The following is a 16,320-nucleotide window of genomic DNA, read 5'->3' as shown; positions in this document are numbered from 1 at the left end:
CTTCACCAACCAGACTGTCGAGTCCCTTCCTCATCCAGAGTGCATGGCGCGCCGTCGCTCCATCGCGCGTGTCCATCATGGCCAGCGTCGACCACGTAGGCCCCTCCCATGTTTCACCACTGCACCCCTGGGGGGTCGGCGCGATTGACGGCGCTACGGCGGTCTTCCTATGATGTTGTTGGACTGCACCATGGTGTAACGGCAGCATACACCTGAACTAAATCCAGTCTAGATCAATCGATCCTGATATAATTATCTCCCGCCAGCAAGAAGACTCTAATTTAGGTTCCTCACCGTCGTCCCTCGGCGCTTCCCAGCCCATGTCTCTGGCACGGCTGCATCAATCTGAAACACAAACCTGGAAGGTGAGGTTAGCTGAAGCCCCAGCGTCCTTACTCGCTGCACTTATTCCCAACCGACAGCAGTTACTCCAGACCATCATCTCGTATGTCTCGAGGTGGACAGTCTCTGGTCTGGACCAGCGCCAGGGGCTATGCACGTTACGCGCCGGAAATGGCGAGGGTCTGGATGTCCCAGAGCTCAAGTGACACGCTGGTCCCATTCTTCGCGTCCAGTCGATGGACGACCCAAGGATCGTAATCGATGACATGCTCCGGTTTTTTTCTGCCACGGACCAGCAGAGTTAATCTTTGTTAACCTTTTAGTTTTGGCATGTCAGGGCTGTCTTCTGACCCGCTCTGTCGGCCTCTTTCCCACGCGCGGCGCGTCAGCTATTCAGACCCGCTTGGCTTCTCGTTTAGTCTCGAGGAATGCTGTCGGATACTTTCCTACAAAAGAATGCCATCACCCGGGCCACGGTTGCTGCGAAGCCTCGTACATATCTCTCACCATTGGGTTTGGTTTCCTCGGTGCCGTCCGCTGCTGACACTAAACCAGAGGTTGGTAAGCGCTCGAATATAGCCAATGCTGCCAACAGCTACAAAGAATAGATATTCCTCCTTCAACCAATTCTCAGAGCCATTCATATCCAGAGCCGGATACGACACCCTGCCCCTGTCCACACCCAAGGAAAAATTTCAATCGCCCCGACGAGGGTGCATCAAGAGGTTGCGGGACGTTTCCCCCCTTGCACCCATGGTTCGGGCAGGCCCGATGGAGCCATGTAAACAGTCTTGACATAGTATATCGACGCGGGTGTGGAGCCCAAGGTTGCCTCCCGACCTTGCACTTGAACTTCGTGTCATGTCTTGCTATTGGATACTGGGTTGAATTTTTTCCCAGCTAACGTAGACATGCTATTGCCATTTCGTGAATTGACATTTTCACTATGGAAGTAGCACTGGTGGTAAGGTAGAAAGATGCCTGCGAGCTTAACATATTGAATTCGTGTACTCCATATACTCCGTAGAGTTGCCTCAATTATCGGATCGAGGACTAACTTATACTTCAAGATAGCAAGGATAGATAGCATAGAAATGACCTATAAGGGAGAGCCCAATGATTCAAAGAAAAAGCCACTATCCATTCGATCAGTGACAAGAGCAGCACACTGCAATTAAAAGCAGTAACATATATATTACAAGTCCTGCTCACCTCCCAACGTACCGTACCGACTTAGTGCAGTGCCATCATTGCAGAAAATGTACTTGAAAGAATTCCCTGTAAAGACTACTCACTCGACGAGTACTCCGTATATAAACCTGTCCGTTTCACATGTAGTGCAGAGATTGACGTTTCTGTTAAAGTTTGACCACAGAAAGATAATTCCCCTGGAGGGAGTCATGTGATGGCTTGCCTGCCTTGGGTCGATTACTGGGAGTCAGTACTTATGTGCCTAAGCGTCTACAATAGATAAGCGAGTTGAGTTATATGGGCTCAGGGACAAGATATTGAATAGACTCTCGTCACGAGAATTGAATATCTTACCGGTACGATGCTAGTAAAAAGGATGGAGATATAAAGAACTAGGTGGTTGCGATGTATGCAAGTTACTAGAGGAGCTCGATCTCGTGTGGAAGAAGTCTCGTAAGGTAGAAGCCTGAAACGCCTTGCAGGAACTAAATACTACGTTACGCTCTACTCCGCTTTAGGCCTCGTCAAGTCGGGGAATCTTCGCTCTGGGTCATTGAGGGCTGGACAGCTATTACGTTGAAGTTGAGAAAGAGGATCAAGGTCAAGCATCACATTATCTTTAAAGAGTCGGGAGACTAGAAAGGAGGGCTTGATCTAATAGGTATCTGTCTGTAGGGACATTTGATCACCTCGCAGCATGCAGGATCAAGCGAAGCCAGGCTATAGTTCTGGGAGCTCGTCCATACGATCCTCGTTAGCTGATCCTCGCTGCTAGGTTTCGCTTATTGTCATCCATATAGGATCGCTCAAGCGAGCCGAACCAGTCTTTCACCGTTTACTTACGGAAGTGATGTTCGTATTCTCTGATGCGACAGGCTACCTGGCGCTGGAATGCAGGATCTAGTGGCTATCACCCCAAAGAAACATGTACTCGCTGATACAACTTGAAAGACATCGATTGCATCCCATTGAAGGGGGCTGGAGTAGTATCTGGTAGACCCAGTAGGCAGATCTGGGTTGTACTCGTTTGCGCGTTTCGATACCCCCGGCCCTTTGGTAATCTTCCAATGGTTACTTGGCATATCGTCACTATTTTGCATCCGAGCCATCGCTTTGACGTAAGGCTTGTGTAGTGTCGTGTAGTGTGAGTCAGAAGTAGGTCTTCCCTCTATTTCCCTCAGCACCATCCACTTCTCAATCTTCACTCTCCACCATGACCACCAGTCCCTTGAAAATGTCATCTTCGAGCGCCTTTCAGAGGCGTCTCCATATCATTTTTCACCGCGTTTCCCTCATCATTTAGCGGGTAAGAATCCCCTTGACTCTGATTCTCAGTGTGAATACAAACCATGAAAGTGTAGCCTATCGATCCTTTAGTCCCTCGAAATTTGAGGCTAGAGGTGCCAGCTGCTGCTGCAATAGCACAGCAACAGCAACAGCAACAGCAACAGCAACAGCAACAGCAGTCAACCTTCTACCAAAACATCCAAGACAATCGACTTGACAGAGTCTTACTTGCGCGTCCCCGTGCAGACGCACCAACAAATGCCATGAATATACGATCCTCAAACGACCGACATATCTTCTGAGTGGACGGATCAACAGCTACCAACCATGTGGCCGCGTGGGAGTTGCAATCATATAGAACAAACCGGAGAGCCATGACTTCGCCAGTGAGATGTACTGCATCGATGAAGTCCGTCTCAACCAGCTAGCTGAGCTGTTTGCCATCCGGGCCGGACTGAAGGCCGCAGTTAAGGTTGAGATTGAGTGGGTTTCGGGGCACGAGAAGAGGGAGGATCTAAACGAGTCGATGGGTTGTCGAGGTCACTCACCAAATCCGTGACACTGGGTTGGGCGATAGGCTCGATCAGTTGCCGGCAGTCTGTGTCGACTGCAGCTTTCTAGAGCAGTGACGACGATGGGATCTCTCGCGCCTGACTGATGATACGCAAAGGTGTCTGTATATAAATTGCTAGGATCTCATGATTATTGTTGTTATATTGCTTCATAAAGTTCGCTCATCTAGTAACTATCAGTCGGTCACAAGACCAAAGCAACGCCGTACACCGTTTCATCCCTGTTGTGCCCGAGCCCAATTGATACATAGCGTCGTTCCAGCCAACCAACATTGAAGGATCATTCCCGACCATATCGCATGCTGTCAATCAAAAGCAGAGAAAAGCAGTACTATACACCGTGTCGGTAAACCTGTGAGCCACCCGACCGGATTTGAACGGTGTCTCGCCGTTGCATCACCACCAATGCCCGATTTAGAGCTTGTTCCGTGTAGCCCCTTCCGTCAACAAATTCGCGCCGCAGCGTCGCCAGGCTGGTGCTCCATCCGATGGGCAGACGGCGCTTCAGTTCGTCTTCGATCTTGCTCGCCTCTTCCATCATCTCCTTGCTACCCTGGCCTTCACCTTGAGTGACAGCATCCATGGTCGAGGCCAAGAAAAGACGGATGGCTTCGTCCACATGGGCTTCAGTGGCCACTGGCGACAGACTTAACTTGGCCAACGACTCGGTGATACGGACAATAGCCTCAAGTTGACGAACCGTGATGGGAATGGAGGATCGGGTATTGGCATCAAGTTCAGCACGGTGGACTTGCTTTCTGATGGTGACGAAGTGTGACGACAGCTTTTCGGCAGCTTCATCAGAGAGACGGGGCGCGCAACGTCTTGACAGTATATTAGCGTGGGGCAATGATAACGAGAAGGAGCAACTTACGTGCGACAGTAGCTGATGTACCGCTTCATCTTGTCCAACGGGATTTCAGCCTCAACCTGCTCCTCGACACCTCGACCGCCCATGTGTACCCCCATAACGTGTCTCGCAATGTTTTCGTCACGACTGCGTTCATGGTCATCGCGAACAATGAAAATCATATCGAAACGCGACAGAATGGTGGTCTGGAAGTCGATGTTCTCACCAGGAGTCTTCAGATCATCGTAACGACCGAAGATAGGGTTGGCTGCAGCCAGAACAGACGTCCGTGAGTTGAGGATGGTGGTGATTCCAGCCTTGGCAATGGAGATGGTCTGCTGTTCCATGGCTTCGTGGATAGCGACTCGGTCCTCGTCTCTCATCTTATCGAACTCATCAATACACACAACACCGCCATCTGCAAGCACCATTGCACCACCTTCCAGGTAGAACTCGCGCGTGGCGTGGTCGCGCTGGACCGATGCCGTTAAACCCGCTGCCGAGGAACCCTTACCAGACGTATAGATCGCAATGGGGGAAACCTTCTCCGTGAACTTGAGCAGCTGAGACTTGGCTGTACCAGGGTCACCAAGAAGAAGCACGTTGATATCACCACGCAGCTTCATTCCGTCGGGAAGGAGTTTCTTGGAACCACCCATGAGCAGGCAGACGATGGCCTTCTTGATGTCCAGATTTCCATAGATAGACGGGGCTATACTCTTAGCAAGAGCCTCATACAGGTCAGGACGGCGACTAAGTTCCAGGAACTCTTGCTCTTCTTCTTCGGAGAAGACAGCGCTACCCTTGGCGGTATGATCCAGGTCGGAGCTGATACCCACTGCCCGCAAATACGGGTTGCGAATAGCCACGGCACCATCCTTCTTGCCACCCTTGGAGGACTGATAGATCGAGAAAATTCCCATCACGGTGCAACGAGAGCCGGGCACAACCCGGTTGGCCAGGTAGCGGTCTGCTGAAATCAGAACATGCCTGGGAAGTTCACCCACCGGCACTTGATCAGGTGCCTCTTGAAGCTTGAGAACCTGCTGGTCGACAAATTGGCATTTTTCGTGAGACACAACATATGGGTCCAGCGGGCACGGTTCTGATTGATTGTCGCCGGGTTGTTGCTGACGACCACACCTTCTGGGCAGCTGAAGACCCGAGAAACCACCCTCGACTGGAAGATTTTCAGTGTGGCCACAGTTCTTGCAGCGAATGTGCATCACCGTTGCCTTGGAAGATATTGTTGAAGCGCCGATCACGATACCCGGGATACGGACGAGGTGTGAGATATTGGTGGCATTGAGGTCACGGATGGAGATATGAGTAGCCGAGGAGTGAAGCAGAAGCTGGTGGGTCGGCAGCACGATGTCTCTCTGAGAGGGGTATACGATGCGGCGAGTGCAATCTTGAAGCGCCCCTTCAAACTAGCCAGTGACGATTCTGATTAGGTAGTGACTCGAGGGGACGGGAGAAGATGCTCACCAGGGGAATGAGATCGGCAGGCTCTGTGGTGAGCTTGTGTGCCAGCTCTTCATTGTATGAAATCAAGTGTGCGATATCAATGTCGCAATAGTATTGCTTAACCAAAACATTTTGTCGAAGTTGGTCGCTACCATGTACCTTAGCTTATGTTTTTTCTTCCTCCACAAATACCCGTCACACGGCCAAAACATAACATACCGGTAGATGAATGCATTATCGAGCTGAAACTCCAGCACAAACTCCTTCAATTTGGCCTGAATCTGAGAACGGGAGTCTTCCACACCATCAACGCTAGGAGCGAGAACACTCAGAGTGTAGGGGGTGCGTCTGTCCATGGCGTAGACAGCAGGGCGGGCTGCGGGGAGGTGGTGATGAGGTGTGTTGATTTCGGATCCATCCCATTGCCAGGGCAAAAGGCCTGCAAATAACTTCTGCGGCGGCAACACGAGCGGAACGCGTCGCGTCTATCCACGCGTTAAGTGGTTTTTGTTGTGGCCTGAGGCTGCATAGAGCACGGGGCGGAAGCCGGAAATACTGTATCCCGAAGAACCCCAAGCAGGCTAGCCGGCGTGGCCTCGGGCCTGGCGCCATACCGGATCGGGGGAAGCTGTCATGAACAAACCCCCCGTATCAGAGGGTCGAGGGTGACGTTGCAGCGGGCCTCGTCGGCGTGGCTTTCATTCTCTTCTTCTTTGGACCACAGGCCTCGTACCCTGGCAGCGTGGGATCATTGGCAGAACGCTGCTTACACTTCCCCGTTTCTAATTGCCGCCGTCCTCTTGTCATGTGTAGATAACGTTGTTCGTTGTTCGCCCGAGTACTAGCACGGTGGCCGTGGGAGTCGCTACTCCGCCATCGACAATATGTCCTCCGCAACCCCCCGGAAGTCGATTGACAGCTTGGCCTCAGGCGCTTCGACCCCCTCCTTGTCTCAGTTCTCATTGAGCCAGATCGAGTCCCCTCGAGCGTCCACTCAGCGGTTCCCTCTCAGGAGAGGGTCGACGGCGAGCTCGATTGCCAGTATTGGGGGGATTCTGGATCCTTCCTACCGCCATGGATCAATAGCTGAGACCGGACAGAATGGTGCGGTCCCCGGGAGTGTGCAACAAGGATATGAAGTTAAATCCATGCTAATTCGATGCAGCAATCTCTACCCTGCTTCAGCCCCCCATTGTCCGCACGGGTCTTGTTCCCCATACCGCCGTCCCCTCCGCCGGATATAAGCCCCCGACTACGCGCGATATCCCTCCCGTCACGCTGACCAACATACCCCATGTGGACCCAAAAGCATTCGAGGCGTACCTGTCTCAGGTTGGATCGTTGTACGATGTCTTCCAACAAGCGAAAGAAAGCAATGGAGATCAGGAATCACAGCTAGCGCGGGGCCGCGACAAATCTTCCCCCAAGTCAGAGGAATCGGACTCGCTGGCCCCGATGTCCCGGGAAAGGCGACCCTCGGCGATTTCGACCAGTTCCCGGGCAAGTTCTCCGTACGATACTCGGGGCAGGAAGCGGTCATATGCCGGTCGCGGTCGCGGCCAGGCAGTCACACCTCTATCTACCATTCCCACGGTCTACTTTGAGGATGACTTTCACCTGGAGAACCCGCGGACCTTTGATGTTGTGTCGGAAAAATCTGAAATTGTGACCCCGTCCAAGGATAAAGCTGAGAATGGTGCTGCTCTGGAGCCGGCTCCTACGGGTAGAAAGGCTCTCGCTACGAATGCTATTCTACAGGAGAAGCTTTCATGGTACATGGACACGGTAGAAATCCACCTTATTTCTTCGATCTCGACTGCGTCCAAGTCCTTTTTCACTGCCCTGGGGTCACTACGGGAGCTGCATGCAGAGGCGGCTGACTCGGTGAAACGCATTCAAATCCTGCGGAAGGATCTACAGAAAATCGACCGAGAAATGGCACTGGGTGGTCTCAAGATTGTCAATCTGCGACGCCGGCGGGAAAATGTGCGCATGCTCGCTGATGCAGTGTCGCAACTTCGCGATGTCGTCCAATCTGTCTCTCGATGCGAGGAATTAGTCGAGACCGGCAAGATTGAAGAGGCTGCAGATGGCTTAGAAGAGGTGGAGAGACTGATGGCCGGAGACTATACCCCCAGCTCTACCGACGGAAAGGAGTCGCAGGATCAGCCGAGGAAGGCTATCGATTTGCGCAGGCTCAAAGCCCTGGAAGGCGCTTCTGATGATCTGGCTCATCTAAGATATCGCATCGGCACAGGCTATGAAAGCCGTTTTTTGAGCGATCTGCTGGGCGATCTGAGGCAACATGTCGAGAATGTGCCTTTGGATGCAACACTGCAACGCTGGGGGTCTGCATTCCAGCGACAGCGTGGAGCACAACGCTCAGGCGCCATGCAACCCCCGGCGTACATGGCATTTGATGATCAGTTGCGGTCAAGGTTGCACCTGCATCTCACCGGACTTGCTCGTGTACGCCATACGACACCTGCAGCAACCGCTTTCAAGACCGCGGTTCTACGAGAAATGAAGAGTCTGATTCGGAAACATATGCCTAGCTCCAGCGACGATGACAATGAGTCGGTGGTATCCGTATCCACCCAAAAATCCCAGCAACTCAGTCAACAGGAGAAGTCTTCAATCCTGGCACGGAACCTCCGTGCCTTGGACGCCCAGGATTCATACAACATGCTTGCACGCGTATACACCGGCATCAGTGAGTCGCTCCGGAGACTTAGTGTTCAAGTCAAGGTCCTTCTGGATATCGCGAGTGGGCTGGAGAATCCGGCCCCGGTTGGGTTGAAGTCTGGACCTCCAAGCCCGAATCCGCAAGGCCCGAGCAAAGCCGCAACCCCGGGACCTACAACAATTGTGGCGCAAGACGAGATCCTGCAGGTACTGGACATGTCCAGCCTTCTTGGCCAAGCCGTCGACATTGCCCAATCTCAGATCACCAAGGTGTTGAAGGTTCGATCAGAACAGACATCTCAGCTCCAAAAGGAGGACTTCCTCAAGTACTTCACTCTCAATCGGCTCTTTGCTGATGAGTGTGAGGCCATCTCTGGGCGAAGTGGTACCGCACTGAAGACTGTTGTAGGTAACCAGATCCGAGACTACATCAACCGATTCGGAGATGGACAACGGCGTCGCATAGTTGAGGTGATGGATGCGGACCGATGGGATGCGAGGGACTTTGGAGAAACTGAAAATGCTATCCTAGACCGCATCCTTAGTGCGAGCACTAGAGACATCAACACCTGGGTGGGTGCATCTAAGATCTGGCTGCCCCAGGATGAACGCCAACCATCACCGGCAAGCACAGCTGTCAATGGTTCTGGCAAAGAGAAACTGCGCAGTGCCATGATCGATGAGCAGAAGTATATTCTCTCAGAATCGGCTGTGGCGATGATGAAAAGTATCGAGGAATATCAATTCATCATGGCGAATATACCTAGCATGATGCAAGACATTGCGCCTGGTTTGTTGGAGTCACTGAAGCTGTTTAACTCACGGTCCTCCCAACTGATCTTGGGCGCTGGAGCAACACGAAGTGCGGGGCTCAAGAATATCACTACGAAGCACCTGGCCCTGTCGTCTCAGGCGCTGAGCTTTGTCATTGCCCTCGTCCCGTATATCCGAGAATTCGTCCGTCGTCATGCGCCGTCCAGCCCGCTCATGGGAGAGTTCGATAAGGTGAAGCGGCTGTATCAGGAGCATCAGTCTGGCATCCACGAGAAACTTGTGGACATTATGGGATCTCGATCGGCTATCCACGTCAATGCCATGAAAAAGATTGACTGGAATGCGCCCGCAGGAGGTAGTGGGGTGAGCCCGTACATGGAAACCCTGACGAAGGAAACCGGCACGCTGCATCGGGTGCTAAGCAAGCATCTTCCCGATATGACAGTGATGATGATCATGGATCCTGTGTTCAGCAGCTACCGAGAGCAGTGGACGAAGGCGTTCGAAGAGGTAGCTGTGACTTCGGAGACTGGCAAGCAACGGTAAGTGTCGTGCTACCGAGACTGTGAATTCTGCTAATCATTATAGACTGGAACGAGATGCGGAGTATCTCCAAACGAAGCTAAGCAAGATTGACGGCTTTGGCGATTTGGGCCAGCGTCTCATTGAATTGGCCAAGCAAAAGAAGATCGCCACCGAATCCAAGCCTGTATCCACGGACTCTTCTCGGAAGTCGTCTTCGGATGCAAACGGCACGTCGAAGAATCAAACCTAGACGACCCGATCCGTGATTAGCCTTGACGGTCTAGTATAAAAATTTAGGGTGGATCGCCCGAGACCTCTTGTACCGCATGGTACAAGACTGTACAGTCATTCCAACCTTCTGTTCATTGTCGGCGCACTTACGAGCGTAGCCATACCTATATAGATCTAATAAACATTTCTCACACTTCTACAACTACAGCTGCAGCAAGAAAACACCTGTATCATCTCAATCATTCAATTTCATTTCAGGCCTCACCCAGGAAGCCTTCACCTTTCCCCAGCCGGAAAAGTCCATATGATAATAATAGTCACATATCTCTCATAACCCATGCATCACCACCAAACTCCCAAACACACAAGGCATCCACATAAGAAAACATCATAAACTCATCTAGATGTAAATTCAGATTTAGATATCACCCAATCCCTTCTTATCCCCCAACGTCTTAGGCTCATGACCCCCCTTTCCACTTCCAAACTTGTTCGGGCCCGCGCTGCCCCCGATGCTGTACGTGCCGCCACTGCTGTGCGCGGCTTCAGGGAGGGGAGCGGTGCGTTGCACGCGGTTTAGGTGGTCGTTCTGTATATACCCAGTTAGCATGTATTTCTGTTTTGGGGGATGTGATAGAAAGGAGTAAGGAGTGGGACGAGGGACATACGTCAGGGTTCGTGCCGTGAACCTTGGTCTCGCCGGCATCAATGGCGTTGTCGCTCTGGGGGACTCCGTTGTCGTATTCGGCTCCGCGAGGCATTTTGGTTGGTGTTGGTGGCTGGTTTGTGTTAGTGGTGTTGAGTTAGGTTGGGTTGGGTTGGAGTTGGTGTGCGTACCTTAGTTTTCTGGATAAAGTAGATGGATAGAAGGAAGTAGTTCGTTTGTTGCGTGAAGAAGAGTGAATTATCCCTGTGATCTGATTTAATTGATTGATGAACACAGTCCCAGCACCCTACTTATATCCCACATCAAATCGATGTGTTCATCGATCCAGGCCGTTGACAGCATTGTGAAGTCATTGTGGGGATGGATGACTTCATAGATGAGGTGGAATCAGGTACCGGGTTTGGTCTAGATACCAATCGACTGAGGGAGTTTCTGGGATGTCTGGATGTCATTGGGATAGGTACTATAGTTGGGGGGATTATTGTGTTTCAGGTTATTCTTAGAAATGGTGGTGGTGGTGGTGGTGGTGATGTCGCGTGCTCGGGGTTGATGTGGTGGGCGGCGGGAAGGTTATTGGGAACGGCGGGAACTTCAATGGGTGTGGTGGTTGTGTGCCGCTGTTTACGTGCCACTGTTTGCTGGGGTGGTGGGTGGTACTATTGAGGAAGGTTATTTTGAGATTTTGAGGGATTGTATCATTGTAATTGGAATCTTATTGTTTGGGAGAATACGAATTTTGATGATTTTGTCGATTAGTTGTGTTGGGGACAGGCAAAAGAGACACTGCTTTGGTTCCGTTGATGGGGGTGCCTACATGCTCTTCTTTCTTAATGTCAAGCAATTGCGTATCGGATCCAATATCAGGTAGAAGATACAGATGTGAGTCCGTCATTACTTGGATTCAGATTGTTCTAGTAGTTGGATAAATATTCGATGTGCTGTTGAACGCATCTCCACGCTGTATATATATCCTGCAGCTTCTTCCCGGGTAGGTCCAAATACAATGTTAGTACTACTGAAACCTATCGTCTCTATCTGCTCGGACCTTCTGCTGGTATGTATAGACTTGCCACAGCTCATGCACTAGGACATATGGGGTGCGCTTTTGTTAACTTTCGCCTGTGTGATTCTAGCCTACGTGGCAAAAATCTCACCGTAAACAACAGCTATTAGATCAAGTCATCGTCTGTTCGTCAAGCATCCGATCTAGCAATTGCTCACTGCTATATGTTATCTTACCATCACTTCAAGGGAATTCCTGGAAGCATGTTCATAGAGGTATTATCGACCATCTAACCTGCAAATGTAAACTGTGACAGCGATCGGAAGTTCGACTTGGGAACCCAATGGCTTGCTTGATTACTTGACATGCAGATGGATCTAGCCTCACAGGTGCGAACCCATGTATATGTGACGAACGAGATGAGAGCAGGTCATATCGTCGTGCCCTCCCTCCCTCCTGGACGATTCTCAACAAACGGCAAATGATTCCTAGCCTATGTATAATATGCGACCGTGGGCGAGCTCTGAAATCATATGCCATGTCAACCTGAGTTTCACTGTGTGCCCGATTGCGTCGAAAACTCGAAGATCTGCCCATATATCAAGTGCCATTCAAAGACGAGGGGAATCCTCGAAATACGCCACTGGAATCACGAGAAGATGTCAGCTTGCTATTCATGCTCAGAAAAAATTTTAGAAAGTCATCAGAGAATGCCTTCTAAATTTCGAGTGGGAAGATAGACCCCTGTGTCTAGTACTAGGTCTAATCGGCGAATTTGCTGGAGATGATCAACGTGTTTCGAAGCATCGCATCGTATCGGTCGGCCCGATAGGCGAGGTTGCGTCTCGGGAAGTCCGGTCCCTATCGTGCTATGTAGTATGCGCTTGAGGGTCCACTCACCCCCTCTCATGAGGCCCCATAAGTCTCAATACAACCTCGAAGGATAGTAGAGAATGATTCAAAATGGCTGTAGCTTGGTAGGACCCGCCAGGATAGCTCCATTGCAGCAGCGAAGCCATAAACTCAAGTCGAGCGAGCACTAATGGTTGTTGGGAAATCCGACAAGGGAGCAGCAAAGATCTTCACAACCGGGGCCAGTAGGATCAGAAGGTGTGTCGGTGGAAAAATGGGTTCGACCACTCTGTATCTCAGTCTACTGCAGCTGGAGGCCCGGGGGTTTATCGGTGCTCGGGTCACATGGGCGCCCGGGTTTGGTGACGTCAGTTCCGGGCAGCTTTCCCCAGATTTGCCCCGATTTTGCCCAAAGCCGGCGCTGGAGCCACGCGGAGATACATTCTGGTACGTGTCCAGACCCAGGGATTGAGAACGCTGAATGGGGCCTTATCTTCGACGCCCTTTCCGGTCGCGATCGATCTTGGGAATTCTTCAGGATCTCCTGGTGGGAATCCATTTCCCACTGTGCCACCCCAACAGTCCGCTCGGGTGTCTAGACCCCCTGTAGGGAGGCGGCTCGATTAGCTCCAAAACAACGTAATGCCCGGGGGGTCATAGGCGCCGTGGGGGCAGATAACAGGTCGTGCAAGCCCGAGCTTCAGCTGGAACGTTGCAACCATCATCATCTGGTCTGATGATGCTGCAATCGACCGACCAACCGGGGTTGTCATTTGCCGGGGGATCCCTTGGTGGCCGTCGCCAGAACCGGGGATGCGTCCGTGCAACTCCAACCTTGGCTTAGGACGGGGGCCTTCGGTGAGCTTTCCCGGCACCCTGGTCGGGCAATTGCGCGAAAGAAGACGTCTCGCAGCCTTGAACTGAGGGGGAATCGAGGAAAGGGAGTGAATTGAGAAGAATCTGCACCCCTCCTTGCGGTCCCTGTTTCAACGACGGCGAGGTCCAACCTCCTCCCGGTTTGATTGATATTCCTCGTTTCCCCGCCACCGGCCCTTTCATCCTTCCCCCGCACGTCACCTTCTCAACTTTCCTCGAGCTTCCTCCCCCCCCCCTAAAGAGGCGCTGAGCCCGGTTTCTGCTCGTGTCTCGTTTATTTCCTACCTTCTCTGCCTCTAGTCTAGCTGCGTCTTTCTTCTTTCCCATTCCTTTCTTTTAGTTATTCATAGTCCCCGTTTTGCATTTGCGTGAGCGCTAGAGCTAAAATCATGGCCAGTGAGGATAATGGCCAGGAGCCTCTCAAACGAGACGTTCGCAATCACATTCTATTCGAGGTAGCCACCGAAGTGGCCAACCGTGTCGGGGGCATCTACTCGGTTCTCAAGTCCAAAGCGCCCGTGACTACCGCCGAGTATGGCGACCGCTATACTCTGATCGGTCCTCTCAATCGTGCTTCGGCAGCCGTGGAGGTCGAGGAGTTGACGCCGTCGAATCCCCGCTTGATCGAGACCATCCGGTCTATGAAGGAGCGGGGAATCGAAATTGTTTACGGTCGCTGGCTGATCGAGGGTGCGCCGCGGGTGCTCCTCATCGACACGGGGACCGGATACAAATACTTGGACGAGTGGAAAGGTGATCTGTGGAATGCAGCTGGTATCCCATCCCCGGCTGCCGATACCGAGACGAACGAGGCCATTGTCTTCGGCTACTTGGTGGCGTGGTTCTTGGGTGAAGTACGTGACCTGAGCGCATGGAACACTGGTTGCGCGCGTGCATATGCTAACTGTGGTCATTCAGTACATCGCGCACGAGCGTCGTCGGGCGGTTGTTGCTCACTTTCACGAATGGCTTGCTGGTGTCGCCTTGCCGCTCACTAAGAAGAGGCACATGGACCTGACCACAATCTTCACCACCCACGCGACTTTGCTCGGTCGGTATCTGTGCGCCGGATCCGTGGACTTCTATAACAACCTCCAACACTTTGATGTCGATGCGGAAGCTGGTAAACGAGGGATTTACCACAGGTACTGCATTGAGCGAGCTGCCGCACATACCGCAGATGTCTTCACCACCGTCTCACATATCACCGCTTTTGAGAGTGAGCATCTTCTCAAGAGAAAACCTGATGGAGTGCTGCCCAACGGGTTGAATGTCAAAAAGTTCTCTGCCGTGCATGAATTCCAAAACCTCCACTCGCAGTCCAAGGAGAAGATCAATGACTTCGTTCGTGGGCATTTCTACGGTCATAACAACTTTGACCTGGAGAACACCCTTTACGTGTTTACTGCTGGACGCTACGAGTTCCGAAACAAAGGTGTTGATATGTTTATCGAGGGTCTAGCGCGTCTGAACCACCGCCTCAAATCGGAGGGGTCTAAGACGACTGTCGTCGCATTTATTATTATGCCCGCTCAGACCTCATCCCTTACAGTCGAGTCGCTCAAGGGCCAGGCAGTCGTAAAGTCCCTGAGGGAAACAATTGAGATGATTGAGAAGGGTATCGGAAGGCGAATGTACGAGCGGTGCCTAGCATGGAAGGAAGGCGACAACATGCCAGATGAGAAGGACTTGATGGCTAGCCAGGACCGCGTGCTTTTGCGCCGGAGGCTCTTTGCTATGAAACGCCACTCTCTGCCTCCGATAGTCACACATAATATGGTCAACGACCATGAGGACCCGATCCTGAACCAGATTCGTCGTGTTCAACTCTTCAACCACGAGTCGGACCGAGTCAAGGTCGTCTTCCACCCGGAGTTTCTTAACTCATCCAACCCCGTGCTGCCGTTAGACTACGACGACTTCGTCCGTGGCACACATCTTGGGGTATTCCCCTCGTACTATGAACCGTGGGGATATACACCAGCCGAGTGTACCGTGATGGGCGTGCCCAGCATTACCACGAACCTCTCTGGATTCGGTTGCTACATGGAGGAGTTGATTGAGAATTCGTCCGATTACGGGATTTACATCGTGGATCGTCGCATGAAGGGTGTGGATGACTCCGTCAACCAGCTGACCGATTTCATGTTCAACTTCACGCAGAAGAGTCGGCGTCAACGGATCAACCAGCGCAACCGGACGGAGCGTTTGAGTGATCTTCTGGATTGGAAGCGGATGGGCTTGGAGTATGTCAAGGCTCGGCAGTTGGCCCTACGGAGAGGTATGCGCAAACTCAAGCGGCTGTTGATTCGATGCTAACATTGTACACAGCCTATCCTTCGTCTTTTGGAAGCCCCGAGGATGTTTACGATATTATCGGGGGTACGGAACAGAAGATATCGCGGCCATTATCCGTGCCTGGCTCGCCACGGGATCGGTCTGGAATGATGACCCCTGGGGACTTTGCCTCACTCCAGGAAGTGAAAGAGGGCTTGAGTACAGAAGACTATGTTGCATGGCGACTCCCGTAAGTCAACCACCACCCATGAATGTGTTTCAGGAATTGGATTGCTGACCGAGTCCGATATCCAGTACTAGCGAGGAAGAAGAGCCCGAAGACCATTACTTCCCGCTCACTCTCCGCACGAAGAAGAACGCCGATCGTCCGCCGTCGCCACTTGACCAGCTGCCGGTGAACGGGAAGGAAGACCCTTGATCGACCGTGAGATAGTGCCGGCCTCACAGCCGCAAAACCTTCCTGACCTGCATTTCCAAGGTACCATTCTTGTTGAAGCCGTTGCATTACATTCTACTTGTCCTCTTGAACCGTATGTTTGTGGAATCATGCTTTTGGTCACTTGCCCCTATCATTGAACTCACAAGTTGAGTTAGCCCGTCAAGTTCCTAGCTCGCATGGCGCCTCACCTTGCCTCTGTTCCTTCGCGTTACCTAATCTCTCTATTCTTGCATTGTTCTATTCCTTCTTTGCATATGTCAT

The 16,320-nt window shown here is 51.9% G+C and overlaps 5 protein-coding genes across 5 annotated transcripts; 3 read left to right on the top strand and 2 right to left on the bottom strand.

The window, feature by feature from the left end:
* The first annotated feature begins 2,749 nt into the window (after positions 1-2,749).
* Positions 2,750-3,456, top strand: BO80DRAFT_423514 (uncharacterized protein). Its single transcript, XM_025719069.1, has 2 exons — positions 2,750-2,839; positions 2,895-3,456. Exon 2 carries the CDS (start codon positions 3,212-3,214, stop codon positions 3,377-3,379), a length of 168 nt encoding a protein of 55 aa, XP_025577404.1. The 5' UTR covers positions 2,750-2,839; positions 2,895-3,211; the 3' UTR covers positions 3,380-3,456.
* Positions 3,457-3,517: 61 nt separating this feature from the next.
* Positions 3,518-6,162, bottom strand: BO80DRAFT_403027 (MCM DNA helicase complex subunit MCM5). Its single transcript, XM_025717628.1, has 4 exons — positions 5,929-6,162; positions 5,731-5,857; positions 4,267-5,672; positions 3,518-4,216 (listed from the first exon to the last, which is right to left on the bottom strand). The coding sequence occupies exons 1-4, from the start codon at positions 6,063-6,065 to the stop codon at positions 3,724-3,726; spliced, it is 2,163 nt and encodes a 720-aa protein (XP_025577403.1). The 5' UTR covers positions 6,066-6,162; the 3' UTR covers positions 3,518-3,723.
* Positions 6,163-6,372: 210 nt separating this feature from the next.
* BO80DRAFT_378001 (vacuolar protein sorting-associated protein 54) lies at positions 6,373-10,112 on the top strand. The gene is made up of 3 exons (XM_025716716.1): positions 6,373-6,813; positions 6,875-9,710; positions 9,757-10,112. The coding sequence occupies exons 1-3, from the start codon at positions 6,594-6,596 to the stop codon at positions 9,941-9,943; spliced, it is 3,243 nt and encodes a 1,080-aa protein (XP_025577402.1). The 5' UTR covers positions 6,373-6,593; the 3' UTR covers positions 9,944-10,112.
* Positions 10,113-10,153: 41 nt separating this feature from the next.
* BO80DRAFT_463290 (uncharacterized protein) lies at positions 10,154-11,148 on the bottom strand. The gene is made up of 3 exons (XM_025722582.1): positions 10,762-11,148; positions 10,593-10,703; positions 10,154-10,513 (listed from the first exon to the last, which is right to left on the bottom strand). The coding sequence occupies exons 2-3, from the start codon at positions 10,683-10,685 to the stop codon at positions 10,343-10,345; spliced, it is 264 nt and encodes an 87-aa protein (XP_025577401.1). The 5' UTR covers positions 10,686-10,703; positions 10,762-11,148; the 3' UTR covers positions 10,154-10,342.
* A 2,167-nt stretch (positions 11,149-13,315) lies between these two features.
* Positions 13,316-16,254, top strand: BO80DRAFT_25260 (glycogen [starch] synthase). The gene is made up of 4 exons (XM_025714653.1): positions 13,316-14,176; positions 14,241-15,603; positions 15,654-15,849; positions 15,915-16,254. Exons 1-4 carry the CDS (start codon positions 13,712-13,714, stop codon positions 16,036-16,038), a joined length of 2,148 nt encoding a protein of 715 aa, XP_025577400.1. The 5' UTR covers positions 13,316-13,711; the 3' UTR covers positions 16,039-16,254.
* Positions 16,255-16,320: the final 66 nt, after the last annotated feature.

The sequence above is a fragment of the Aspergillus ibericus genome, assembly GCF_003184845.1.
Source record: "Aspergillus ibericus CBS 121593 unplaced genomic scaffold BO80scaffold_11, whole genome shotgun sequence".
NCBI classification, from domain to species: domain Eukaryota; kingdom Fungi; phylum Ascomycota; class Eurotiomycetes; order Eurotiales; family Aspergillaceae; genus Aspergillus; species Aspergillus ibericus.
Note: the sequence above shows the minus strand (reverse complement) of the source record. Positions and strands in the feature narration are given on the sequence as shown.

Excerpts from the sequence above, each read along its gene's own strand:
- BO80DRAFT_423514 (XM_025719069.1), top strand. The coding sequence starts at position 3,212 with ATGTACTGCATCGATGAAGTCCGTCTCAACCAGCTAGCTGAGCTGTTT.
- BO80DRAFT_403027 (XM_025717628.1), bottom strand. The coding sequence starts at position 6,065 with ATGGACAGACGCACCCCCTACACTCTGAGTGTTCTCGCTCCTAGCGTT. Across the intron at positions 5,858-5,928 it reads GATAATGCATTCATCTACCG|CGACCAACTTCGACAAAATG; the intron begins GTATGTTATGTT and ends GGTACATGGTAG. Across the intron at positions 4,217-4,266 it reads TACATCAGCTACTGTCGCAC|ACGTTGCGCGCCCCGTCTCT; the intron begins GTAAGTTGCTCC and ends TATACTGTCAAG.
- BO80DRAFT_378001 (XM_025716716.1), top strand. The coding sequence starts at position 6,594 with ATGTCCTCCGCAACCCCCCGGAAGTCGATTGACAGCTTGGCCTCAGGC. Across the intron at positions 6,814-6,874 it reads AGCTGAGACCGGACAGAATG|CAATCTCTACCCTGCTTCAG; the intron begins GTGCGGTCCCCG and ends AATTCGATGCAG. Across the intron at positions 9,711-9,756 it reads TCGGAGACTGGCAAGCAACG|ACTGGAACGAGATGCGGAGT; the intron begins GTAAGTGTCGTG and ends TAATCATTATAG.
- BO80DRAFT_463290 (XM_025722582.1), bottom strand. The coding sequence starts at position 10,685 with ATGCCTCGCGGAGCCGAATACGACAACGGAGTCCCCCAGAGCGACAAC. Across the intron at positions 10,514-10,592 it reads TTCACGGCACGAACCCTGAC|AACGACCACCTAAACCGCGT; the intron begins GTATGTCCCTCG and ends GGGTATATACAG.
- BO80DRAFT_25260 (XM_025714653.1), top strand. The coding sequence starts at position 13,712 with ATGGCCAGTGAGGATAATGGCCAGGAGCCTCTCAAACGAGACGTTCGC. Across the intron at positions 14,177-14,240 it reads TGGCGTGGTTCTTGGGTGAA|TACATCGCGCACGAGCGTCG; the intron begins GTACGTGACCTG and ends GTGGTCATTCAG. Across the intron at positions 15,604-15,653 it reads GCAGTTGGCCCTACGGAGAG|CCTATCCTTCGTCTTTTGGA; the intron begins GTATGCGCAAAC and ends CATTGTACACAG.